The 27455-nt window shown below is 44.8% G+C and overlaps 1 protein-coding gene across 5 annotated transcripts in view; it reads right to left on the bottom strand.

Annotated features, from left to right (window-relative positions):
• Window positions 1-27455, bottom strand: part of CHD9 (chromodomain helicase DNA binding protein 9) — a 2197083-nt gene that overhangs the window by 1486405 nt on the left and 683223 nt on the right. For all 5 annotated transcript variants that reach the window (XM_086945174.1, XM_086945175.1, XM_086945176.1 and 2 more), the window contains one exon: window positions 228-314. In XM_086945174.1, the coding sequence (XP_086801300.1) occupies window positions 228-314 (87 nt within the window). The remainder of the gene's footprint in view (window positions 1-227; window positions 315-27455) is intronic.

Genomic DNA, 27455 nt, shown 5'->3' with positions numbered 1-27455 from the left:
CCTCAATGAGAAGCAGTCGGAGCTCTATAGTGACAGAAGTGAAAGGGACAATAAAAAGTATTATTTTCCATTAAAGTACAAAGTAGGTTGTCCCCATTACAATTTGGTTGTAACTTATCAAACTATTAAATTGATGACTGACTAAAGAAAAAAGTTTTTCTATGTTAAAATTAGCAACAGCCTCTTCGATAACAGCTTGTTCTAAATACATGTAATCATTGTCTTACCTCCCCAGTATCATTATCTTCGCAAAATGATACTTCTAACACACGATCCACTTCTGTATAGTCTGGATTAAAAAACTCTTCTTCCATCTGCAAATCAGAAGAAATATTATAAGAACATTTTTGCGCCTGGATAATACATTTGTTCTTCACCATATTTAGCAGAGAAACTGCCAATTCTCTGGACTGTGAAAATCTACATTCTGGATAACGTCAAGCCAGGCCCTTCTCCTACCTTAGTGAATCGATACACTCTGATAGATGGTAAATCAATCAAAGAGTAACAGTTGGTCCGCAATCTGATCCTGCAGGAGGCAACGGTCATCATAGAGATGGGAGTAGCCACTAATTCATAGCGAAGGAAAGAGCCCACAAGATGGCATCTGGATTTCAAAGCAGGCAAGCCCTAGTGATGCATCTGGTGCTGAAAAAAGTATTCTCTTCCCAGCGGAGGGACATTAGCAACATTTTTTGTATACATCATCCAATTTTTTTCCAAATTTAAATTACCAACAACATGCAGCTGAGCAAACTACACATCAATTTCGGATTACGACTACAAGCTCTAAGATGAAATAGAGGAATGTCCCCAACTACGGGATTGGATTCTTTAGAGTAGAACCCCCTACCGAGGACGAGACTTCCAGTATCAATCCTTTGTCCACAAGCGACCAAACCTAATCTTCAAGATGTTTATTTGGAGATGTAAGAGGGATAAAGTTTGGGTTCCTTCGTCAGCAACGGTGTAGCATACTCTTTCATACTATCTTAAAGACCCACTGGTCTGAAGTTATTTCTTGCCATTGCAGGCAGAACGCAACTACTCCCCCCTCCCCCCCAATAACATTGCATTCTGGGAGAATACTGAGGTTCTGGAGTTGTGGTGATAAAGGAGAACTAAGGGTATCCTTACCTTCCTCTACATAAACCTTTACAGCTGTAGGGGCAAAACAAATGGTGCAACTTTGTTGTTGCTGCTGTATGTAATGTATAGCTATAGCTGCCTCCCGTAAATTAACAGTACTGATGGTGGAACCACTTGGACAGAGAAGAAAAGGCAAGTGTTCTAGCCATCCCCGCTACTTTATTTAAACCTCTCTAGTGGAATGTAAATTTGCATCCTGAACTGGTGTTGCCCATCGAGGAGCATATTCAGGAGTTACTATTAAAATTCCTGTCTGAAAATCCTGTTGTTCGTATCCCAATATGACAGAAGTCTCCACCTAATCCAAACATGCCATGGTACCCAAGATCAATGCATTGCTTGCTTTGAGACTTTTTTTTCCTTGAGGTAACGCAAGATGCTTGGCCTTTTTTTGTGGCCTAGCAAACTGTGCGCTAACAATGCAACTAAGAGACATTGTGAGTATCTCTTGCCAAGAGGTAAGTATCATTAACACAGGCCCAGCGCGAAACTGCCAAGGTTAAATACTATTTTGCACAGAGCATCCAATATTCACTACAGTATATTGACAAGGAGAAAGGAGGATTCTCTATTAGCCACAGGACATCTTTGCAGAAATGTGGCACTGAAAAGGACCAAAACAATGACCGATCAAGTTGATAAATGAAAGCAGCATAGCAATGAGGTAACCCTCGACTGTAGCCACAATCAAATCTAAGCCTGATCATCCACACACTACTCAAATTTATCCAGAGACCCACATCAATGGATTTTGCAGTGTATTTTGTGGCAGCCAAGAAGACAACTTCAACTTTGTCACGGAAGCACAAAGACTCCAGTTGGTGCAGCTCAATCTCCACATCTACAGCTGCAGCTTTCGGGGATTGTGAAGAAGCCATCTCTAAGTTGGATGTTATGGATGGCACCAGTCAGAGGAAATGGCACCACATTCTTCAACTTTTCTTTAGATGTAAAGCCCTGAGCTTGTGATAGCATTGAAGTCAGGAGGTATTGTTACAGCTGAAGTTGCCTGGAGGGGTCCAGAGTGTGCTATAGTGGTCCTAAAGATGTCAAACATGGCCTGATAGAAGATCTCCACCAAAGTGTGGAAAGCAGACAAGGTACACAATTAGGCTAAATCTTAAGCAGCTTCAGAATCTGAATCAATGGAAAAGCCCAGCACCTGGAGTTGAACCAATTCCTCGAGGAGGAAGATTTTTCCTTCCTATGATGTTTTTAGTATTTTATTTTTAATAGGGAACCCTTTTTTTTACATTTATTTATTGGTTCACAGCAATACATGAGTACATCAAAAATAGTAAAAAATCAAAACATCAAATAGACCATGTATACAATAACTTAATTCATCCAAAGACAATATTATCAATACTATCCATAAGACAAATAAATAATAAATCTGTGTAAATCCATTATTAACAAATAAAATTCGAGTTTAAATTTGAATACATTCTCAATTCTCATAATAATCTAAGAAAGCACCCCAGATTTTCATACCAATTTTCTTTTTCCTCCTTGATCCAGTAATTGAAAAGAGCCCCCACTTCAATTTATATAAACTATACATTCTTGATTGCCATTGTTGATAAAGGGGCGGCTTTTCCTGAAGCCACTCGGTGGCTATACACAATCGTGCCACAGTCATTGAAAAAAAAATAAAGTGGCGATAAGGATATAACCTTTCCACGGAGCCCTCTATAGGAATTTTCCCCAGAAGCAGCATAGCGGGGGAGCGGTTACGTGGAAATTAAGCACTAAAGAAATTAATTTTTCAATTCCTCCTATTAATCCAGCAAGCCTAGGGCAGGAAAAAAAAATATGTATACTGTCGGCGTGGTCAGCTTTCCATCCAAAACATTTGCCATCAAAACCCTCGCCCCATTTGGACATACGTTCAGGGGTATAATATAAATCAAACAAGGTTTCGAAAAATTGAGCTTTTAAATTAGCAGACATTAATGCCTCTTTTGACAATAAGATAAGATCTTCCACTGCTATTATTGGATCACCTAGAGTGCTAGCCCACTTTACCCTTACTTTCTCAAGATCATCTGTTTTTCCCTCTAGTAATATTCGATACAGAATACCTATTTGCACCTGCCTATTAATCCCTTCTACAACTTGATTCTTTTGTAGAATTAACTTCTGTCTTACAAAAAAATCCCGTATTTGCAAAAATGTTAAAAAATAAGTTCTGGGAAAAGAAAACTGCTCTCTTAACTCCTCAAAGGATTTACACTTGCCGTCCTCCATGCACATATCACCCAACCACCTAACCCCCTTTTTTTGCCAATTTTGTGATATTCCATCCGAGAATATCATAGGCAATATCCTAGATGCTCTGAAGGGAGTATAATACGAAAACTTCCCAATAGCCATTGTTCTAACTAGCCATCTCCAGGTCTTATAAGCACCCACTAAAACCTTAAATCGAGTTTGCTTGTAGTAGCTACCATCAATTTCAATAAATAGGCTCTGCTTCACGCAGGGCCCTAACAATATTTCAAAAATTGATGGATGATTAAACATATGTTCAGTTGCTCCCCCTATTATCAAAATCCTCATTTTCAATAGAAAACAAACTATATAATATAGAAAAAAATCTGGGACCCCTAACCCCCCCCTCTCTGTAGGTAACATCATATGCTTCATAGCTCGTCTTGGTTTTCCGAGGCTCCAAATAAATTTCCCACATAAAGATTGCAAAGCCTGTATCTTGTGCTTGGGGAATTCCAAGGGGATTGACCTAAACAAATGAATGAAATGAAATGAATGAAATGAAATGAAATTAGATTTCTTAAGCGCATGGCTGCCCAAGAGCGTCCCAGCGCTGATACACACAGCTAGCTTCCAAGATCCTCAGACAACGGACTCATACTCCTCAAGGGAAAAGGAATGTCTTTAAAGATTTCCGAAACTTCTGGAGACAGGGTTCCAGACGGAGAGCGGCAGGAGGATCATTCTAGGTCTTGGCTACATTCACAGAGAACCTCCTGCCTCCTGAGCGAGCTCTCTGTACTCTGGGGATGGTCAGTAAATTGCTACCGTCAGAGCGGAGGGAACGCGAGGACTTGTAGGGGCATATAAGGTCCCTGAGGATAGGGGGGCCCATTTCCTGGGGAGACTTAAAGGCAATGGAAAGGGCCTTAAATTTAACTCTCTCCCGGATGGGGAGCCAATGGAGTGCTCTGAGAGCGGGCTTGGCCGAGGTTCTTTTCGCCGTGCCGGTCAGAACCCTGGCCGCCGCATTTTGTACTCGCTGGAGGGTGTTGATGGCTGATTCAGGGGCACCGAGCAGCAAGGCGTTGCTGTAGTCCAACCTTGACAGTATAAGCCCCTGAATCAGGAGTTTCCTTGAACTGAAGGGAAGAAGAGGCAACACCTTTCGGACAGAGCGTAACAAACCATAGCAGATCCCTGCCACTCTCTTAGTTTGTACTCTGAACGTCAGGTCGGGCTCCAGCCATACTCCCAAGCTCTTAATCTCATTCTTGGGTTGGGGCGCCTCACCCAGACAGGGGGGCCACATGGTTTTGGGAAGGGAGGTGGAAAGGTTACCCAACATCATAAGTTCCGTTTTGGACCCATTGAGTTTCAGAGTTTCAAATATAATACTTTAGATAGAACATTCATTTTTATAATATTAGTGCGTCCAAGGATAGTAAAATACAATCGTTCCCACCTCTCAAGAGACGCCTTGATTTTAACATAAACATCGTTCCAATTAGAATCAACCAGTTCCACCATATTAGCTTTAATCAGTATCCCTAGGTAAGTAACTTCTTTAACCACTCTTTCATCTTCCCATATTAAGGCTTCAGAGCAAAGGATCTGAGTCTTTGATTCATTAAGTTTGTACCCCGTTACAGTTCCAACATCCTTTGCAAACCTCTCAATCTCTAGAATGGCAGTGCCTGGGTTAACCGTTACCACAGCAATGTCGTCCGCATAAGCGAAAACAGAAAAAACATATCAGATTCAATGAAGGGGGGTATAAGTAGATTTTGATTTAGTTCTCTAAAAGGATTAATATACAAAGCAAACAATAACGGAGAACAAGGACACCCTTGACGAGTCCCTCTAGTAATAATTAGAGAATCTGAAAGTAAACCCATAGCTGAGATCCTGGCCGTTGGTGTAGAGTAAAGAGATTTAATTGATATAATAAATTTCTTACCAAATCCCATTTTGTCCATAAGTCTCCATAAGTAGTCCCAGCACACAGGGTCGAACGCCTTTTCTGCGCCAAGCAAAAAAAGCGCTAATTCCTTGTTGTTCACAGCTGCAGGATCAAATAAAGTAATGACTTTGTTTATATGATCTACCGTGCCTCTTTTAGGTATAAAACCGTGCTGTTGCAGAGAGACTAAGGATGTTACAACTTCAGACAAACGATTGGCCAAGATCTTTGAATAGATTTTATCAACATTTAATAAGGATATTGGCCAATAAGATCCCACCATATCCGAGGGTTTACATTTCCTGCAGAAGACTGCAATAGTCGCTTCTGACCAGGTACTAGGAGGACTTCCCTGTTGTGCCTTCAACATTACATTCAGCATTTCATCCTTGATGTTATTGAAAAACTCATTGTAAACTTCCGCAGGGATTCTGTCAGGACCTGCCACTTTACCGACTGCCAAACTCTTTACTGCCAGTTCTAACTCCGACATCGTTATCGGTAAGTCCAGTCGGTCAGCAATGTTAGGGTCTAAGACTTTCAAGCCTATATCCAGTCTATCACTCCATTCAACAGCCATATCTAACCCACCTTCCTGCGTATATAATTCAGAATAAAACCTCTGAAATATGTTAATAATTTGATGCGGCTCCGAATGAGATACACCCTGACTGTCTTTCATTGCATTGATGTTCCTAGCTGACTCCTTCATCCGCAGTCTGACAGCCAGCCTTCTACCAATCTTTTCCCCAAACTCATAACTTTGCATTTTAGAAGTTAAAATTTTTCTTGCAATCTCCGTACTCCAAAATCCAAGAATGTTAGCTCTGGCCGTTGCTACCTTATTTTCAACCTCCCATAGCTCCTTTCTACCACTGACTACTTCCCTCGTTAAAAGGATCTCAGCCTTAGGTAACTGCTCATATAACTTATCAAACTCTTTTTTAAAAGTCTTTTGCTGCCGAATTGAAAAACTAATGCACTCGCCCCGAAATCCCGCTTTAAGTGTGTCCCACACTATACAGTCATTAGCTGTCCTTTTATTGCAACTAAAAAAAGACGACTGAATCCAGCTATCCATATGCGTTTTGAATTCCTTATTCAATCCCAATTTTCGGTCATATGAAAAATTGGAACGCATTATATTCTTCACCCTTCCCTGCATTTCCATCGTTATCGTAGAATGATCAGATGTAATCCTGGGATAGGTTTTAATTATTGCCCCTTCCAATATGTTTTCTGGGGCAAAAAAGTAGTCTAGTCTGACCAGCTTTTTGTGTGGATGTGAATAGAATGTAAACCCATTATCTTCCCCCCTGAGTCATCCCCATACATCAATTAAGCCTTGATCTTGCAATAAGTTAACAAGAGCTTTATAAACTCTTGGTTTCCGGCCTTTATAATTACCAAAACCATCCTGTATTGCACTATTCGATAAGTTTATATTCACATCCCTACAAAGCACTATTAGTTGTGGAAAATTAGCCAGTTCTAAATTTATTTCATTCAGAGGAGCGGGGTCATCCAAATTAGCTCCATATACTGTACAAAGCGTTACCTGTCTTCCTTCAACCCTACACTCTACAATAGCCCACCGTCCATTTTTATCCACTAATTTGCGACCAACATTTGTGTAATTTTGTTTAACAAGGATAGCTACCCCCCTTATCATACTCGACTGACCAGAGGTGGCCACTAGTGTAAAACCAAGTTCTTTTAATATTCCCCTTTTTGACCATGGGATGTGTTTTTCCTGTATGCACAATATATCTGGTCAAATACATCTAAATTCCGCAGCTAGCTTCTATCTTTTTGTATAGTTGTTCAACCCGGACACATTCATCGAACAAATTCTTACCCCTTTGTTCGCCATTGTAATTGTAAATCAATTACCTGCCCAAATCTATCTACCAGCCACCCATTCAAAATCAAAATTAAAGCTAAAGTGGATGCTAAATCATTCTTTTTATTTGGTCTATTCTTCACATTTCCTCCATGTATTTTGCTGTGAACTCTTTTTCCCCACATTTTAACCCCCGTACACCCCCCAGTGCCCCCCTCGCGGCCCCTACCCCAGTCTCCAATTCCACCCACCCTCCCCCTCCCTTCCCCCTTAATAGAGGCTTTAGGACTTATGGTCCTGTGATGTGAGCTTGCCCCCAAACACCCTGTCGTCCCCCTCAGGATTTCCCTAATCAAGTCTACACCTTACTCAATCCCTCTGCTCCCGGTGATGGTCCGAAGCTTAAAAGCAAGGATATGCAAATGCTGTCTGCTCTTTACTATCTACATTCTACATTCTATTGAATTCCAATATTTCTATCTCTTGCAGATTACAATGACCCCAAAAATTCTTTGGCAGCGCTGGCAGTCATAAAAAAATCTTGTGCGTTCCCTATGTATAAATTTTAATTTAGCAGGGAACATTAGATACGCCTGCACCCCTTTTGCTTGAAACTCTGATATTAGCTGCCGTAGCTGCCATCGTACTTCAACAGATTGTTTACACAAATCAGGTCTCACAAAAAATTCACATTCTAGAGCACAGCACTTTTTATCAGGTCGAGCCCTAATAAATATCTCCTCACAAGCCTGAAAGCTATTAAAAGCCGCTAAAATGGCTCTTGGCTTCTGATCACGCTGATTTACTTTAAATGGGAATCTATGGGCCCGCTCCACCTCCCGGTCCCAATCCCATTTAGTAATATCTGGCATTGCTTTCTTTAAAGGTGAGACAATAAGCCCTCGAGTATCAGACCCCTCTTTCCCTTTAGGGATCTGTAAAAATCTCAGATTGTTTCTGCGAGAGCGATCCTCAATGTCAACAAGTTTCCAATTGATGTCCTCCTTAGTGGCCATATGTATTTCAATAGTCTTTTTTTGTTGAGCTACCTCATCTTCTAGAGATGAAATACGCGATTCTGCCTCCGTTGCTGGTCAGAAATTCAGAGTGTGATTTCAACAAACGTCTAACAGAATTGTGCAGCTTCTTACATGAGTTCTGTACTCTCAAACTGTCCTCTCGTGTCTAATCTGTGTTGCATCATCGTTTGATAAATCAAACCCAGAGAAATATCCTCCCACTCTGAATCAAAAGCAGCCGCTGCACCTTCAGTACCCTCAACATCTTCTTGAGCACCACTGTCCTTAGCTTTAGCACCTAATTGTAACTTTCGTAAAGTGCCATGCTCTGGGCCCTCTTTCTCCATTAAATCAGCGTTCATGCTGCTATGGTCACTCCCTTCATCCAAACGGCCATCTTCCATGCTCATACGTAGCGTACAATTCCGCTAAGTCCTCTGAGGATGACATAGATCGGTCAGCTAAAGAGTAAAAATCTGCAGAATCCGTTTCGCCACTAGCAACTAACATTATCCCATCGCTATTTGGCAGATTCAAATTCAGTGTAGTGACCAAATCACCTTCTGTGACTGTTAGTGGCACATTAGTTTCAGGCACAGAAGGCAAAACTGTAGCGTCTTGGGAGGGGGTAATACTCGGGCTCTCCTCCATATTCGTTTCATCGCCATTCACTTCCAATACAGGGACAGGGGCTGGGGTTGTTACCATTGATATTTGAATAGGTGCAACTCTTGGGAGACCATGCACTCATGGGGACATACCTGGAAGAAAAGCGGTATGCTTCGATATGTTCCTTCAGGCCTCAGCCAGGAATAACTTGGGCTCAAGTTGCCTGATGGCCTACAGTTTTATCAGGGAGCACAGACTGCAGCCATGGCATCAGATCCAAGACACCACATGCAGATATTGTGAGGATATGATATCCACTAGTTGAATTTCTAGAATGGCTTCAATCCAGAAAGACAACATTTGTTCTAGTCACTGTGGAAACTGTAGAAGCTCAGAAATAATTCATCAGTGGAACACAGAGTCAGCTCCTGAGGTGCAGAAAAAACGGGACCAAAGTAAGTGAGCAAGTTGGCGCCTTTTATACAAAAATTGCATCATGTGTTGTGGCTAGAGCCACAGATGGAGACAGATAACATCACATATTGGTGCTGGAAAGCTACATGTTAAATCATCCGGATGCCTGGGGAATATTCTTAAACTCCGGAATCAAAGGGAAGATGTACTCATCAAATACAAACAAAATAACATGTTACTTACATATACAATGTAGTTCTCCAGTATTGATCTCTTTCATAGATTGAAATGCTTGAATCTTACCTTTTGCCAAGACAGGAGGCCCACAGTAATTATGTCAAGCAGTATAAGACTAGCACTGCACAACATAGTTTAAGCAAGTGATACTGTTAACCAATTCACATCATTTCATTAGGAATCAAACTTCAGCCAATCAAAAACGTACTGAAGAAACACTCTTTCCCTTAAGGAACACCAAACCTCAGATTTCTCAGCAGAATTGAAAAGGCATTTTGTTTGAGGTACAAATAAGGTGATCTATCAAAGAGAAGGTATGAAAGGTATCAATACTGCAGAACTATAGTATAGAGAGAAGTAACTTGCTTTTTCTCCCGTTCTGAATCTTTCAATGATCCACATGTTTGAATCTGAATAGAAAGTTGTTCTCAACTTAGAATGTATTCTAAGATGAGGTGGACAGGAGACATTTAAAGTAAGAGTAAAAAAATATACAATAGAGCTCAACTCAATGAAGCAGATGGTACACTACTGCCTGACCCACTGCTGCATTGCAGTTTACTGTGGCATCCTGGCAATAATGACGGGTGACGTGACCCTGTTATTCCATGTGGTAGCTCTGCAGAGGTCTGCTAAAGGTACTCCAGCAAAGCAGTAGAAGTAGACACTCCTGTTGTGGGATGACCTTTCAACTTATAGGAAATCCAGCCTATTGGTGGCAGAAAACTAAAGCTGCAGAAAACCATCAAAATACACTTGATAGTGCATATCCTTTACTTTGAGGTCCACAGACTATGATAAGCTGATTGGACGTAATGAAAGTTTTAGTTATATCTAGATTAAATGTATTGCATTAGTTCACATCTAAAGAAACAAGTTAATTACCTTCAGTAATGCCTTATCTGGAATTGACTATCTAGCCGCAGATCCCTTATCTCAGAATTATTCCCATGCATCAGACAGAACTCAGAATTTTTCTGTGAACAGTAACCCTGTCCGCATCAAGATGGTGTAATCCGGCTCCATGTGGTGTCTACGGCATTATCCGCGATGGAAGTGACATGCGTGCTGCCTATATAGGCGCCACCCCAGCAGGCTGAAGTCAGTTTCCTTCGCAACTTTCCATGGCAGGAGCGCAAAGCCACAAACACCACTGACAATGGTGTGGAAGACTAGGGCCTTGAAGGGAAACAGGCTTAACCCTAGAAATCTGCTCGAAGCGGGGAGGATGTGTGGGTCATTGGGAAACTGCGGATATAGTCTCTATCAGATAAGGTGTTACTGAAGCTAAGAAACTCGTTCATCTGGTAGAGAATTCTACCCCAAGATTCCTTACCTTAGTATAGATACTGAAGCAATACTTCCCTGGAAGTGTGTTTGCAAAACAATTTCAAACTTAAAAGTCCTACAGGACTGTACGGGTCACGTGCCCATACCTACAGACATGATTGTCCTGGTAGTGGTGCTTATTGAACCTGTGCAGGGAAGCCCTTATTGCTGCCCAGCAATTTACCAGGATCAGAACTCTGCATGCTAACGCAGTGGTTGCAAATTTGGCTTTGTAAGAATGAGCACGCAAACCTTCTGGGGTTGCTTTGGTGCCAATGTGTAGCATGCTTAAATGCAGGCTACGATCACCAAGAGATGGTTTGCTTCTGCACAGTTTTCCCCTTCATGGCTCAGATATACCCCAAGAAAAGTTGTCCATCCACCCAAAACACTTTAGTGTGGCAAGGTAGTGACATTGAGGAACTTCTATAGGTGCCACCAAGGCATGCTGTCATCAGTAACTTTTCACAACTTGACTTTCCACGCCAGATGCACAGAGCCACGAAGTACACTGACCACTGGTGTAGAAAGGAAAATGCATAGCCTGCCATCTGGTGTTGGGTCCAGATGTTTGCACTTTGTTTTTGTTCAAAGAAGTCTTTTCCAGTTACGGGGTAGGTGACTCCTCCTTTCAGTGATAGTGCGCATGGGCATCAACTTCATTGTTAGATTGTTTGCCGCAGAGGCTGATAACGGAGTTAGTAAGAGTAGTAAGATGTCCATGTATATATGTATTTAAGTAAGATGTACAAAAGGGGGTGGTGACGGACGGAGCATCTGAACCAATCAAACACTCACACCCAGTCAACAGATGTGGGAAGGGTATGGCCAGACGTGGGTCCCTTGCTCACTAAGCCACTGGAGTCAAGCTATCCCGGCTGAAGGTGGCTGATAGCCTGAAACCAGACCTAGGATGCTTAATTCTGGTCCAGGAAAGACATAGCTTGGCAGTTCGGGCTGGACTGTTCCCATGAGGCACAGGGTCAAGACTGATTTGCATATGGCCATGTCTGAACTGGGGTGGCTTGGTGAGCAAAATAACGATGGATTAAACCCAGATCTTTGACTGGGGGTGAATGTGTTGCCATTGTGCAACATTCCGTCCATCATCTTGTGTGTTTTGCTGTTCATCCTATGTGGGAAGGGTATGCCCAGACGTGGGTCCCTTGCTCCGTCCATCATCTTGTGTGTTTTAAGTAAGATGCAACTGCAACAGTTATAGGTACCAGGGGAGGTGGGTGGGCGCATGAGACTCTACAGCTCTAGATGCCAAGAACAGATACATACTGGGTAAGTAGCATTTTCCGTTCTAGGCATGGGAGCTGTAGATCACATGCTGTGCGTCGCCTATAAAGCAGTTATCTCCCAAAGTGGTGGCTAACCTGTAGCTGTTGCAGTTGACTGAAATAGCTTAGTTAAAACTGCTTGGCCCACACTAACTTGCGGCCTTGCTAACACATCTACACAATAGTGTTTTGTGAATGTGTGAGGTGTACACCATGTTGCAGCTTTGCAGATATCATCTATGGGTATATTTTTTAAGAAGCCCCTAGTTTGCGTGTGGAGTGCGCTCTAGGGGAAATTGGTAGTGTTCTTTTCGCTTTTGCATAGCATATTTGAATGAACTTGACTACCCACCTTACAGTGCCGGTTTTTGATATAGGATTGCATTTATGTGGTGGAGCAAAAGCAACAAATATTGGGATTTTTTGCGGAAAGGTTTTGTCCTTTCCATATAGTAAAGAATTGCTTTTTTCACATCTAAAGTGTGTAATGCACGTTCTGCCACATAATCTGGTTAAGGGAACAACACAGGCAACTCAACAGATTAGTTCATGCGAAAGGCAGAAATGACCTTTGGTAGAAATTTAGGGTTGGTCCGAAGAACCACTTTGTTTCGGTGTATTTGTAAGAATGGTTCTTCTATGGTTAGTTCCTGAAGCTCACCCACTCTCAAAGATGGGATAGCTATGAGGAAAGCTACCTTCCAAGTGAAAAATTGTTTTTCACATCTATGCAATGGCTTGAAGGGTGGACCCATTAGCCTGGTGAGGACAATGTTGGGATTCCACACTGGAGCAGGTGGAAGTCTTAGAGGAATGATTCTTTTAAGTCACTCCATGAATGCTTTAATGATAGGCATTCTAAAAAGGGACAGATGTTGTCTGTTCAGAAGATATGCAGCTATTGCAGCAAGGTGTAAGCGTATGGAAGAGTACGCTAGATTGGAACGCTGCTGATGCAGTAAATAGCAAATTATGTTTTGAACTGAAGCGTCCAGTGGATCTATCAGACTTATTGTAGTATATTTCAAATTGCATTCTCTTTGCTGCATAGCATGCCCTTGTGGTAGGACATCTAGCCTCTTTGATAATAGTCATGCACTCTGGCAGAAGAATAAGGTAGCCAAACTAAGATTTCAGGTGCCAGATCGCAAGGTTGAGGTGGCTGGGATCTGGATGTCTTATCTCTCAATGGCTCTGAGTGAGAAGATTGGGAGTGAGGTGTAATTTTTGGTGAGGAATTAGAGAGCTCCAACAGGGTTGTGTACCAGGGTTGTCGGGCACATGTGGGAGCAACTAGGATTAATGTCAAACACCGGAATCAGCTTCCAAACAACTAATGGAATGAGTGGGAGAGAGTGAAAAGCGTTGGCAACTATCCCTGACCAATTCCTCCATAGTGCATTGCCCTTGTACAATGGGTGTTGATGTCTGAATGTGAAAGTTGGGCATTTTGCGTTTAGGTTTGTGGCTAACAGATCTAAGTTCGGAAAACCCCACATTTGGAAAAATGGGGGGGGGGATAGAACTGGAGGGTGGAGTCCCCATCTGTGGATCTGTTGTGTTTGGCGACTGAGCAGACCTGCAATCAGATTGTTTACTCCTGGAAGGTGTTCTGCAAGGAGAACATTTTTCTGACGTATGGTCCATCTCCAGATGGTCTGTGCTAGTTTTGACAGCTGGAGAGTGTGTGAAACCCCCCCACCACCCTCCCCACCCGTTTATGCATGTAGTACATTGCTGTCATGTTTGTACAGTTCAGGACAGCTTTGCCTACTAGATGAACTTGAAAAGGATGGAGTGCTAGAAAAATTGCTAGCAGCTCTAGATGATTTACGTGAAGCTGCTTTTGCTGAAGGCTCCACATGCCCTGAATTGTATGCGTTTGGAGAGGAGTTCCCCAAACAGTGAGCGATGAATCTGCTGTTAGCACTACCTGTGGAACCGGGTCTATGAAGGTCCGCCCTTTTGAAAGGATTTGTGTATTCCACCACTGCAGACAGCAACGGGTGTGGCCATCCACCAACACTAGATCAGATAGGAGACCCTAAGCCTGGTTCCACTGAGGTGCTAAACACTCTTAAAGGGGACATCTGGAGTCTTGCGTAAGGGACTATCATAATGCAAGACGCCATCATCCTTAGTAACTGCACAGACACTCGAGCTGGCAATCAGTGTTGAGGCTGAAACTGACAGAGTAAAGTTTGCATGTTGCGGATTCTGGGCAGATTGGGGTAGGCCAAAGCCTTTTGTGTATCTATTGTTGCTCCCAGATACTCCTGTGTGTTGGATGGATGTAGATGGGATTTGGACAGATTTACTGTGAATCCAAGATCGTGGAGCAATTGCACTGTTTTGCGAGTGTGACGTAGACAGCTTTTTTGCTAGCTCGCTTTTAGGAGCCAGTCGTTCAAATATGGGAAGAATGTGAATGTGTTGTCTTCGAAGATGAGCTGCGACTATTGCCAGGCACTTGGAGAAAACCTTGGGAGCAGTAGTTACTCTGAGTAGGAGCATCTTGACCGGATAGTGCTGGCCTGCTGCTACGAACAGGAGGTATTTGATATGAGCAGGGTGTATTGGGATGGAAATAGGCGTCCTTTAAGTTCAGAGTGGACAGTAAGTTGTCATGTTGTTTTAATGGGACTGGTTCTATCTTTCCTTTCTCCAATAGAGAGAGAACTTTTTTAGAAGTGTAAGATGTTCCTGTGAAATTGTGTGTGATCTTGTAAGAATGTTTGAGGGAGTGTTTGTAAGTTCCAGGCAATAACCATATTGGATAATTTGTAAAACCCATTTGTCTGAGATGATGGTGTTCCAGAACGGGAGAAATTGAGAGAGATGTCCCCCTACAGGAGTGGAATGATAGGAGAGTAGGTTAAGGAAGTCACTGTTTGTTATTTGCGGGGAAGTATGTGTGGCGTTGCCTCTGCCTCTTCCCTTACCATTGATTCCTCCAAAACCTCCTCTAAAATAGCCTCTTGATGAGGGCGATTGTTTGTTGCCCCCGTAAGAGGAGGGATTTTCTGTGGTAATATTTTTAAAGCCACACCTGTAAAAGGAGCGCCGAAAGGAACGCCTACTCCCAGGTAATTGTAAAGCCCCCATGGACTTTGCGAGCTCAGTATACTTCATTTTTTCCAGCGAGGTTTCCACTGCTGGACAAAAGAGGTGTTCCTTATCAAAAGGCACATTGAGAATGGAGGCTTGAACCTCAGGTTTGAAACCTGAAATTTTCAACCATGCGGGTCTATGTAGCGGTACGCTGGTGTTTACTTTTCGCTGCTGTGCATGCTGCATCACACGCACACTTGATGGAGGTATTGGTGATAAGTTTGCCCTCCTGGATAAGATCACTTGCCTTAGATTTGTGCTGATCAGGTAGAAATTGAAAATGTTTTTCGAGCTAATCGTAATGAGCCCTATCATATCTGTCTACAAAAGCCTGAGCATTAGCAATGCGCCAGTAATTAGCTGCTTGTGAGACTACCCTTTTGCCAGAGGCATCAATTAACTAGGACTCCTTATAAGGAGAAGGGACCTCACATGTGATCTGTGAGTTAGCTCTCTTGCGAGCATTAGAAACCACAAGATAGTCTAAGGGCAGCTGACACTTTATGTAGACAGGGTCAGCAGTATGAGAAAGTGCCATCTTTTTTGAATTGGTATGCCCCAACTTTTTGCTTAACTGCTGATGTGCTTTGACTGAGTGTGCCCTGAGCTCCTGCCACTCGGTGTTCCTTCCCTAAAACTGTGTTGAAACTAAAACCCAATTGGCATCTCTGGCCACCTGTCAGCCCCTACTAGATGGTACCCTAGGTACCCAGGGCATGGTGACCAGAGAAGACCCCTAAGGGCTGCAGCACTTATTGTGCCATCCTTAGAGGCCCTGTACTCCGACACCCCCACACTGCCTTTGCAGGCTGAGTGTCTAAGTACATAACTAAACAAAGAGTCGACATGGCACACATCCCTGTGTGCCATGCCCACAAGACCCACTGCCCTGGAACACCTAAAGTCACCCCTCTAACTGGGGGCCATATGCTAGTGGTGTGGGCACAGGTGCATGAGCCCTGTGCCCCTACAGTACCCAGGGCCATTCCTGGGCACTAAGTGCAGTAATGCCATTGTGAGAAGTTGGCCTGATATATGATGCTCACTAGTTCTAATGATCACCTTGTATCAGTCCAAACAACCCTTATGGTGATTGGTTGTAAATCAACCTTATAGACCAGCTATCCTAATGGTAGCATGGACAAAGCAGTCTTAGGCTAAACTCTTTTGGCATGTGAAGCCAGCTGTTTTACCACATACAACCCCTTAATACCAGATGAAAGACCACACAGGTTGTTATGAAAATAAACAATATATTTATTACTAACAAAAACCTCTGAACTCTTCATGAGATCAGAGGGCTAAGCACATGACAATACTCTTCTGAAAAATACAATAAGTCGCACAAATTACAATGGTGCCCTAGGGGCACAGCAAACCATATACTAAGTAAATGGTATAAGTAGAAAGATAGAAGAAATGAAGATGCCCAGAGGCTGTAGAATCGCTGGGGCTACACTACCCTAACCTCAGGTAAGGAGCAGGAGGCCCACGGGGCGCGTGTGCAGTGTTAGAACACACATGCGGGTTCCAATACAAAGTCAATGGGCACAAACAAATTACGAAATAGATAAGTAAAGACAGTTCCGACTGGTTGAGACTGAAACTACAGGATACCTGGACACTAGGAAAGTCAATCTACCCATGAGCACCGAAATGCTCTAGTTACCTCATCCACGGGCTGCGGGTGCATAGGTGTGAAAGTGTGTCGGTTTCCTCGTAAAAGTCAATGGAGCCTTGGAGAAAGATGCTGCAGGCGACCAGGAGGAAGATGTCTGGAGTGATCCAAGGGTGGATCGAGGAAGATGGAGACCTGAAAGCAGAGGGGACAATGTTCACAGTCTCTAGCCAGTGACCGGAGTGGAACCAGGAAGGAACCAGATGATGTTGTCGCGATCAGGTGAAGAGTGGACGCTTGACTCTGCAGCCACGTGGACCAGGAGGAGTCTTCGACGACCAGGATGGAGGCACGAGCTGTCCCACGCAGGCTCTCGCTGTCGGCGGTGTCTGTTCCGGAATCGGAGGAAACAGGCCTTGGCAAAGGCAACCTACGCGGTGAGTGAAGATGGCGTCTGGTGCGGACCAGGAGGGTCCGGGGTGCTTCTCTTTTGGAAGGAAGCAAGGGCCAGTCTGGAGCAACCAGACCAGCGGTGTAGATTTCAAGGTTCATCGTCTAGGAGGCCACTAGCCAGCCGGCAAGTGACCAGACAACGCGTCGAGCAGCAATGAAGCAAAAGGGCCCCACGCAGATCTCGTGGATGCTGGAGGGCTGGTCTTCTGTGCAGGAGCTGCTCGGGGCTGGGGCTTCTCAATCCCCAAAGCACTTAATCGAGGATGTCTTAGAAGTCGTGCTGGAAGCGAAGTGCAGTTTCTCCAAGATGGCCGGTCCCACGTGTCTCGTTGCACCCACGGACCTCAGCTGTGCTGCAGATGTGGGTTGAGGTCGGAGAGGTCTGGAAGTCTGGGTCTCGTCGGGCTCTGAAGTCTGGTTCCACCAGGAAGGACGACAAAGTGAACCGCTAGGACGCTTGATGGTGCCTGCAGATGCAGGGTGGTCACTCCTTGGCCACAAGGGAGATTATCTTCAGTCTTCTGTGGAGCAGAACGTCGAAGTCCAGAGCTTCTTCTTTGAAGTTTCAATTCAGGATAATCTAATTTGGAATGGGACGAGCTCCTACCTTTATTCTGCTAAAGGGGGCTGTACTGTGACTAGGTCCCTCCCATGGGTGGGACCAGGAAGGGGGGTGGTTACACCCCCTATCCTTGGTCCGGTTTCGCGGCAGAGCTGGGGCTGGAGTGCCCCAGCAACTGGTTTGAACCGGGGTATGCACAGGGACACCTTGTGTGCCCCAGGCATGTCTCATTCCTTTCAGCCCTGTCCTACCCAATACACAAAATCCTGTCTGGGGTGGTGCTAGCACCTCCCAAGGCAGGAAACCCTTTGTCCAAGCCTCCCTCGCTTGAAGGACTCCCAGCAGCAGGAGGTCAGACTTGTGTCTGTGGTGGCAGCATCCATTTTGTGATGCTGAGGCTCGGGTTAACTTTAACCGGGGTTCACAGTTAGGTACATGTCGTGACCCTCTAAAATGGTGGAATGCTACCCCCGTCGCCAGAACTGGCGAGGGGGTAGCATTCCAATTCGTATGACACCTTACTCGACATGTTTTGATAATGCTATGCCAAAGTTAGCAATAACCGCAAGGATTATAATGCACTTAAGAGTATATGGTATAGCGTTATCATGGAACTTGGTTCCGAAAGCTGCAGTCAGGCTCAGCTCATGCTAGAGCGCCATCTCACATAATTCCAAGCACTCTGCCTTCAGGATTGATAAGGCCTGCCATAGGAGTGACTTATAGGAGTAAAAGTGTCCATTTTAGGATTAGATATAGGTATACTATATCTAAAGCAAAGGGTGATTACACCACCTTGCCCCAGCTGTGTTACCAGCCAGTGGTGTCTGTTTAGATGGCTAGCCAGAGGTGGCACAATACATGCTGCAGCCCCTGGCAGACCTTGGGTACACTTATGCCCTGGGTAACTATGGTACGCTGTACAAGGACTTACAAGAGTGACCCAATACCAATTGGTAAATGCACCTAAAGTACATGTATGTCAATTTAGAGAGAGAACAGCTAAGCTGTAGGTCTGATTAGCAGGCCCACAGCCAGGGAAAGTCGTAAACCAGTGAAGCAAAAAGCAAAAATCTGGGGTGACCATAGGATTGCAGACCCTACTCTCCTACAGCCATTAAGAGTATATGGTACTGGGAGGTTGTCATTACGAACTCCACAGCCCCATAATGGCTACACTGAAGACTGACAAGTTTGGTATCAAACTTCTCAGCACTTTAAACCCGCACTGATGCCAGTGTGGGATTTAATGTAAAATGCACCAGAGGGCATATTAGAGATGCCTCCTGAAAACCTAACCTACAATCCACGTCTGGTCCGAGAGGCTGCCTAGGCTGCCACCCAGCAGACATTTTGCTAGACCCCTGGGTGGAGAAACCCCGCTCCCCTGGGGCTGCAACAATGCACATCCTGGGTGAGGTACTAGGTTTCCTCCCCCAGGATGGGCAGGGCAAAGGTTCAAAGGCCTGCCGCCTTTGTGAGCTTCTCCAGACCACTTGCAGTACTCAGCAACTGGCCCCCACCAGTTCTGACCCCCACTCTGGCGGGAATACTGGCGGGAAACCCTACGTCAGGAAGGGGGGTGTGCCAGCCTGTGCCAACCCCACCCCTCAGGTGGGAGAGCCGAGGTGAAGCACAACCCTGGGCTCCGGCCATCTTGAAGATGGGGAGCCCTGCCCAAACACAGCTAGGCCCCTGCCCCCCTCGCACAGGAGAGGAGCAGACTAGGGGGTGTTGCCCACCCCAGGACAGGGACCTATTGGTCCCTGCCCTCGCCCTACCTGTAACGCCCCATAATTCAGTATTTAGGGGCACCCTGAACCTTCCTTTCTCAGATCCCAATAAGAAAACAAGAAAGAAGATCAAGAAGAAGAAGACCCGCCATGCAGCAGCTAACAGGACGACACCAACTCACTTAGCCCCAGCCCTACCGCCCTGTCGACCCTGGAAACTGCCCCTGCTAAATCCCTGCGACTCCTGTGGACCGTCACCTTGGAAAACTCGTAGGACCTGCCTCCCTTAACTCTCTCAAAGACTGGGACTCCCCCTGAGCAGAGCCTCTGCTCCAACAACTTTACCCCTGGTGCCAGCCACGCACCGCAAATCCAGCCCACTCAATACCCGCCGAGCCCGGCCCGTACCAGAGTGACCCAAGACCACAAGGAAGTCCCCCCCGGCGACTGGGACCTGAAGTCCAGTGCCCAAAGACCCTCCTCGACAACCCAGACGACGCCTGCAGCCTCAGAACCCGGGACCACTCCAACCGCAACCAGCCGAGGGTAAGATTTCCCAACATCCGGTGCCCCACGGCCCCCTGTGCCCTGCTTTGGGGTACTTACCTCTTCTCCAAGAACCCAACTTACCTCTCGAAGTGGTGGTCGCACCTGAAGAATCTCCGCCCCGAGCCTGCAGCCTTTGCTCACTTTGTAACTTTCCCATTGGACACCATTGAGTGCCCAACGGCTCAAAAGCACCCTGCACCCAGCCGCCCGAGTGCCCCTGGAAGTGCAACTACTACCCTACTCTACTTCCCCACTTGCCCCGAGTGAGTGACCAGGCGCTCAGCTCCCACAGCCACGTGGCCTGCCTGCTTGAAGCCACCAACCAAAGGCCACCTACCCTGCATTGGGCCTACTCTCTCTGCATCCAGCTGCCCCTGTGCAGCTAAGGGTGTAACAACTGTACCTTTTTGACCCTGGGAGACCCCCAAGTCTATGCCCAGAACTTTAACCTCACAAGTCAAGTACTCACCTGAAAGCCGATAACTCACTTTCCTTCCATAGGCTAACATTGACTGGTTTTCCCTGAAATAACTTTTAAGTGTGGAGTTTTGAAACTTTAAAATATTCCTCTAAAATCAGCCGAATAACGATATCCGAAATACTCACCTGGGACCTGGAGGGAAGCCAGTGCTGTACTTTCTTTTATTTATGTCATTTGTAAAGCGCCTAAAACACCCCAAATTGGGTATCTCCGCGCTGAGGGCGTAAAGAGGTAGTACATGCAGTGTTTAGAAAAGCTGAGTTTTACATTTTTTCCTGTAGCCTAGGTAGTTAGTGGAGAGGCGGATATCCAGGGGTAATTGGTTCCAGAGTTTGGGTGCAAGGTAAGAGAATGATTTACCTCCCAGTCTGGTTTGTCTAATACGAGGTGTGACAAGTAGGCCTTTCCCATCTGAGCGAAGGGTGCGCGATGGTATGTATTTGATCAATTTGTCGGCCAGATAGACAGGGCCATCTGTTTTAGGCCTTTGAATACTATGCAGCAGATTTTGAAGTGGATTATTTTACGAAAAGGCAGCCAGTGGAGTTTACGTAGGAGTGGAAGAGAGGGGGCACGGTAGGGAGCACTGGTTACCAAACAGGCTGCTGTGCTCTTCACCACCTGTAGACTATGTAAGGCAGAGTCCTTGGCGGAGATCAGCAGAGCATTGCTGAAATCCAGGCGGCTGAATACTAAGGCATGAATCAGGGTCTTGCGTGTTGAAGAGGGGAGAAGTGGAAGACTTTACGGAGCAGGCTGAGGGCATAAAAGCAAGCTCGTTTGGTTGCAAGCTCGTTTGGTTGCTGCTATGTGTTCATCCAGATTCAAATTGTTATCGAGGGACTCCTACATTTTTAACCACTGGCTTAGGCGATGGAGCTGAGCCAAGTTCCTCTGGCCCCCAGCTGGGGGACCAGCTGGTGACTGTGTCTTCTAAGAGCATTTTTCCTGCATTTAGCTGCAGGAAATTGCTGTTCATCCAAGATGTTATTGCTTTCATGCCATCCGAGAATATGCTTTGAATGTTGGGGGTATCTTCATCATAGGAAAGAAAGAGTTTGTGTGTCGTCTGCGTAGGAAATTGGGTTAAACCCAATGTTCCAAGATGTTATTGCTTTCATGCCATCCGAGAATATGTTTTGAATGTTGGGGGTATCTTCATCATAGGAAAGAAAGAGTTTGTGTGTCGTCTGCGTAGGAAATTGGGTTAAACCCAATGTTCCTGAGGAGTGCAGCAAGGGGAGAGACATACACGTTGAAAAGAGTGGGACTGAGACAGGAGCCCTGGGGTCCCCCTTTGGTTACTGAGGTGGTCTTGGATTTAAAAGATCCAAGTCCCTCAACCATTCTATGGTTGTGTCCTGAATGCCTATTGAGTGCAGTCTATCTAGCAGAATCTGGTGCGAGATGGTGTTGAATGCGGTGGACAAGTGCAGCAGTATGAGAATTACTGCTCGGCCAGCGTCCGCCTGCATTTGAATGTAGTCTGTTACATTAACCAGGGCTAATTCGATGCTATGCAGGGGACTAGTACTAGTTCAGTACTGAACCGCAAAAGTAATCTTAACTGTACTTACCAGTTACCTGCATTTTTTTGCAAATTACAAATATTCTTTAAAAATCGTATTAAGTACTGAAACGCAAATACTTACCTGTCTTGGGTAGAGGTCCCAGTGCTGAACCTAGGAGTCCAGTACTGATTACAAAAGTAACTAGAACCTACTTTCCTGTGACTGGAATTTCCTTCCATAGGATAACATTGCTAGTTTTTCTCTGTAAAGTTTTTAAGTGTCAAGTTTGAAAATACATTTATATCCTTTAAAAATTACAACTGTAACCAAAATGCTTTTACTTAACTGTTTACAGCTTAGGTCCCGGGACTGAATCAAGGATCCAGTCCTGTGGTTAGCAAAGTAATCCTGAAAGTAATCAACTGCATTTATGTAGAAAAAACCATTGAGCTCAAAGATGAGGAATATACTACTTACCAGTATGCATCTGTTCTTGGCATACAGTGCTGCAGAGTGGTACATTATGAATAGATCGCCATCTGGTGTTGGGCTCGGTTGATTGCACTTGTTTTTCTCTTGGAGAAGTCTTTTGTAGTCACGAGGCTGGTGACTCCTCCCTTGGGTGTTAGTGCGCATGGGCATCGGCTCCATCCTTAGATTGTTTTGCCATAGTAGGGTTAGATGGAGTAGTATGATAGAATACAGAAAGAGATGCCCATGTAAGTATCTAAATAAGATAATGTTGGAACAGACACAGGTTTCCGGGGAGGCATGGAGGGCATGTACCACTCTGCAGCCCTCTATGCCAAGAACAGATGCATACTGGGAAGTAGCATATTCCGTTCGAGGCATATGGGCTGCAGATGGTACATTATGAATAGATTACACAGCAGTTACCTCCCTAGCGGTGGTCACCAGTGTCTGTTGCAACAGTTTGAAATAAAGCTTTTAATACAGCCTGGCCCACATTTGCTTGTTGTCTTGCGTGCACGTCAACACAGTAGTGTTTCGTGAAGGTATGCGGTGTAGACCAAGTTGCTGCTTTGCATATGTCATCTAGGGGAATATTCCCTAAGAATGCCATAGATGCCCCTAGTTTGCGTGTAGAATTAGCTCTAGGGTGAACAGTTAGTGTTCTTTTTGCCTTTATGTAACATATCTGTATACATTTTACAATCCACCTGTCAATACCTGCTTTAGCGATGGGGTTGCCTTTATGTGTTGGGGAAAACGCTACACATAGTTGTTTGGTTTTTCTGAAAGTTTGTGTTCTTTCTATGTAATATAATATTGCCCTTTTGACATCTAGTGTTTGTAGGGCCCTCTCTGCTACCATCTGTGGCTTTGGAAAAAAGACTGGTAGTTCCACTGGTTGATTGATGTGGAATGCTGAAATTAGTTTAGGCAAGAACTTTGGGTTTGTTCTAAGAACCACTTTATCTGGTGTAACCATAGAAATGGTTCTTGTATTGTTAATGCCTGTAACTCACTCACTCTCCTGAGGGAGGTAATGGCTATAAGGAAGGCCACCTTCCATGTAAGAAATTGTATTTCACACCTATGCATAGGTTCAAAAGGTGGCCCCATTAGTCTGGTGAGTACTATGTTGAGGTTACAGACTGGAGAAGGTGGTAGTCTTGATGGAATAACTCTTTTGAGACCTTCCATGAAAGCCTTAATTGTGGGTACCCTAAACAGGGATAGATGTTGCCTGTTTTGCAGGTATGATGCTATAGCTGCAAGATGTACTCTAATGGAGGTGTAAGCAAGGTTACATTGCTGTAAGTGTAGCAAGTAGCAAATAATATTTTGTGTAGATGCGTCTAGAGGGTTGATGTTGTTACTGTTACAGTATACAGCAAACCTTTTCCACTTTGCTGCATAGCAGGCTCTGGTGGTGGGACGTCTTGCTTGCTTAATAATTTCCATACAGTTTGGAGTTAAATTTAAGTATCCAAATTCTAAGACCTCAGGAGCCAGATCGCTAGGTTCAGGTGTTTGGGATCTGGGTGCATTATTTCTCCATGGTTCTGTGTAAGGTGCATGGGTGAGATTCTTAGTTTTTGGTGTGGCACCTGTGAGCGTTGTAGGAGCGTGGTGACCCACGGCTGCCGTGCCCACGTGGGTGCTACCAGTATCATGGTCATTGAATGCTGTTGTAGTTTTCGAACCACTAATGGAATTAGTGGGAGAGGGGGAAAAGCGTATGCAAATTTGTTGGACCAATTTATCCATAATGCATTGCCCTGCGACAGGTGGTGTGGGTACCTGGATGCGAAGCTTTGGCATTTTGCGTTCTGATGAGTGGCAAAGAGATCTATCTCCAGTTGTCCCCATCTTTGGAAGAATGGCTGCAGTATTTGGTTGTGCAGTTCCCATTCGTGTATTTGTACTGACTCTCTGCTTAAGAGGTCTGCTATCTCATTTTGAACTCCTGGAAGGTGTTCGGCTAACAGATAGATGTTTTGAGATGGCCCATCTCCAAATTTCCTGCGCTAGTCTGGATAGTTGGAGAGTGTGTGTCCCCCCTGTTTTTGAATATAATACATTGCTGTCATGTCTGTTCTGACCAGGACTGCTTTGTTGAGAATCTGCATTTGAAAAGCTTTTAATGCTAGAAACACTGCTAGTAGTTCTAGATGGTTTATGTGCAGTCGTTTGTGCTGTACACTCCATCTCCCTTGTACTGTGTATCTCTCCATATGAGCTCCCCATCTGGTGAGCGATGCATCCGCTGTTAGTACCACTTGTGGCATTGGTTCTAGGAACGACCGCCCTTTGGAAATGTTTGTTGTATTCCACCACTTCAGAGAGCGATGTGTGCGGTCGTCTACCAACACCAGATCTGTAATCTGACCTTGAGCCTGATTACACTGTGTTGCTAGACATTGTTGAAGCGAACGCATTTGTAGTCTGGCATATGGGATTAACAGTATGCAAGTGGACATCATCCCTAATAACTGCATGAACACTCGAGCTGTTAATGAGTGTTGCGGTTGAAATCTTTGAATTAGGGTGAGCATTGTCTGAATCCTGACTGGATTGGGGTATACTATGGCTTTTTCTGTATTTATAGTAGCCCCTAGATATTGTTGAACCTTGTTTGGTTGCAGGTGGGATTTTGCGTAGTTCACCGTAAACCCTAGCTGGTGCAGCAGTTGAATTGTCTTTTGTGTTTTTTGAAGACATTCCTCTTGTGACATGGTCTTTATTAGCCAGTCGTCCAAGTAAGGGAAGACCTGTATTTGCTGTCTTCTTAGGTGTGCTGCAACCACTGCAAGGCATTTTGTGAACACCCTTGGTGCTGTTGTGACTCCAAATGGAAGGTCCTTGAACTGATAATGTAATCCTTCTATTATAAACCCGAGGTATTTTCTGTGAGCTTTGTGAATTGGGATATGAAAGTAGGCGTCTTTTAGATTCAGTGTAGAAAGAAAGTTCCCTTTCTTCAGTAAAGGAAGCACCTGTTGGAGCGTGACCATGTGGAAATGTTCTGAATTTATGTATGCATTGAGAGGTCTGAGGTGTAGTATAGGCCTTAGAGATACTAATTCCCAAAAAAGACGGAAGTATAGAGAGTATAGTCCTGTTCCTTGTTGGTGTTGTGGGACCTCCTCTATCGCGTGCTTTTGTAGCAGTGATAGTACTTCCTGTTTTAATAATGTCAGATCTTGACTCATTGGTCGCTGTCTGGGGGGCATGTTTGGTGGGGTAGCAGTGAGTTCTAGGCAATAACCATGTTGGATAATTTGTCTCACCCACCTGTCTGATGTGATGTTTTCCCAGAAAGGTAGGAACTGTGATAGGCGCCCCCCCCGACCGGTGTTGCATGGTCTGGGGGGAGCTGTATGAAGTCACTGTTTTGGGGTAGGAGAGTTGCGGTTGTTGTCTTTTCCGCGACCTCTACCCTTGTTGTTACCTCTGTAACTGCCTCTAGAATTACCTTTAGGTGATGTTGGTGTAAAAGAGGTTGATTGCTGGCTTGTGCCTGTATTCTTTGATCCGCCTCTATAGGTGGACCTACGAAAGGAACCTCTCTGAGATGGCTGTTGCAATGCTCCCATTGACTTAGCCGTTTTGTGCCCTTTTTCATTTTCTCCAACCATAGCATCTGTGCTTGAAAGAGAAGAAGTTTGTACCTCCTGTTTGAACCCTGAGACCCTGAGACCCTAAGCCATGCATGCCTTCTTAACATGATACTGGTGTTTATAGATCTTGCCGCAGTGTCTGCTGCGTCTAAAGCACACTTAATGGAAGTGTTGGTTATTATCTTCCCTTCTTGTATGAGCTGATCTGCCCTTTGTTGATGTTCCTTAGGGAGATGTGTAATGATTTTCTCTAACTCATCATAATGAGCTCTATCATAGCGGGCAAGTAGCGCTTGAGTATTTGCTATGCGCCAGCTGTTTGCTGCTTGGGATGCTACTCTCTTGCCTGAGGTATCTATTAACTTGGACTCCTTGTCAGGAGGAGGAGCTTGTCCTGTTAGTGAGTTTGCCCTCTTACGAGCATTTGAGACTACTAACGAGTCCAGAGGTATTTGGCCCTTAATAAATACTGGGTCTTTTGGGGCTGCCTTATACTTTGTCAATTCTTGGGTTTAACACCCTAGCCCTCACAGGATCTTTAAATATGTCTCGTGAGTGAGGAGACCCTCAAGCATTGGTAGGGTCCCTGAAGATGTTTGTGCAGCAGGTAGTGTTTCTAAAAGGAAATCTTCTATCTGAGGTTCCGCATGTAAATCTACCTTGTGGTATTTTGCTGCCCTATTAATCAATTGAGCAAAACCCGAATTATCATCGGGGGGGGGGGTTTCAGGGACACAGGTCAGGGTCATTATCTGGCACTGCATCATAATCTTCCCATGGGTCTGTCTCTTCTGGGATAGTATTGGTATCATCCCCAGGAAGGTCCCCATCCCCTGTGTCACTTTCTACATCTGTTTGAGGTGTAGATGGGCGTAGTGTAAAAGGTCGAGGGATAGCTGGCAGAGTATGAGGAAGAGGAGAAGAGGGTGTATCCATAGGCTGTGGAGAAAGGGGAGGAGTTGTATTTGTCCCCATTGTTCTCTTCTTAGGAGGAGGAGCTTTCCACTCCAACGGTTGAGTCTTCCTCTTTTTAGGTGATTTTGTCCCCACCTTGCCAGTTTGTGGATCAATGAACACTTTTGTTTTGGATCTGTCCCTTTCTCCTGTATAGGTACCGAAGCCTTTGGGTACGATAGGTGCTTCTGCTTCTGTGTATCGGTGTTATGTGTTTTCGGCACCGAGAGTTTGCTCGAGTCCGATTTTTTTCGGTATCGAGGGAGACGTCGAAGCATGTTTCGGTGTTTCGACTTCAAGCTCTCTTTGGTATGGAGCTTCGGTGTCGACCG

Source organism: Lissotriton vulgaris, chromosome 12 (assembly GCF_964263255.1).
Source record: "Lissotriton vulgaris chromosome 12, aLisVul1.2, whole genome shotgun sequence".
NCBI classification, from domain to species: Eukaryota; Metazoa; Chordata; class Amphibia; order Caudata; family Salamandridae; genus Lissotriton; species Lissotriton vulgaris.
This window is presented reverse-complemented; position numbering and strand designations above follow the sequence as displayed.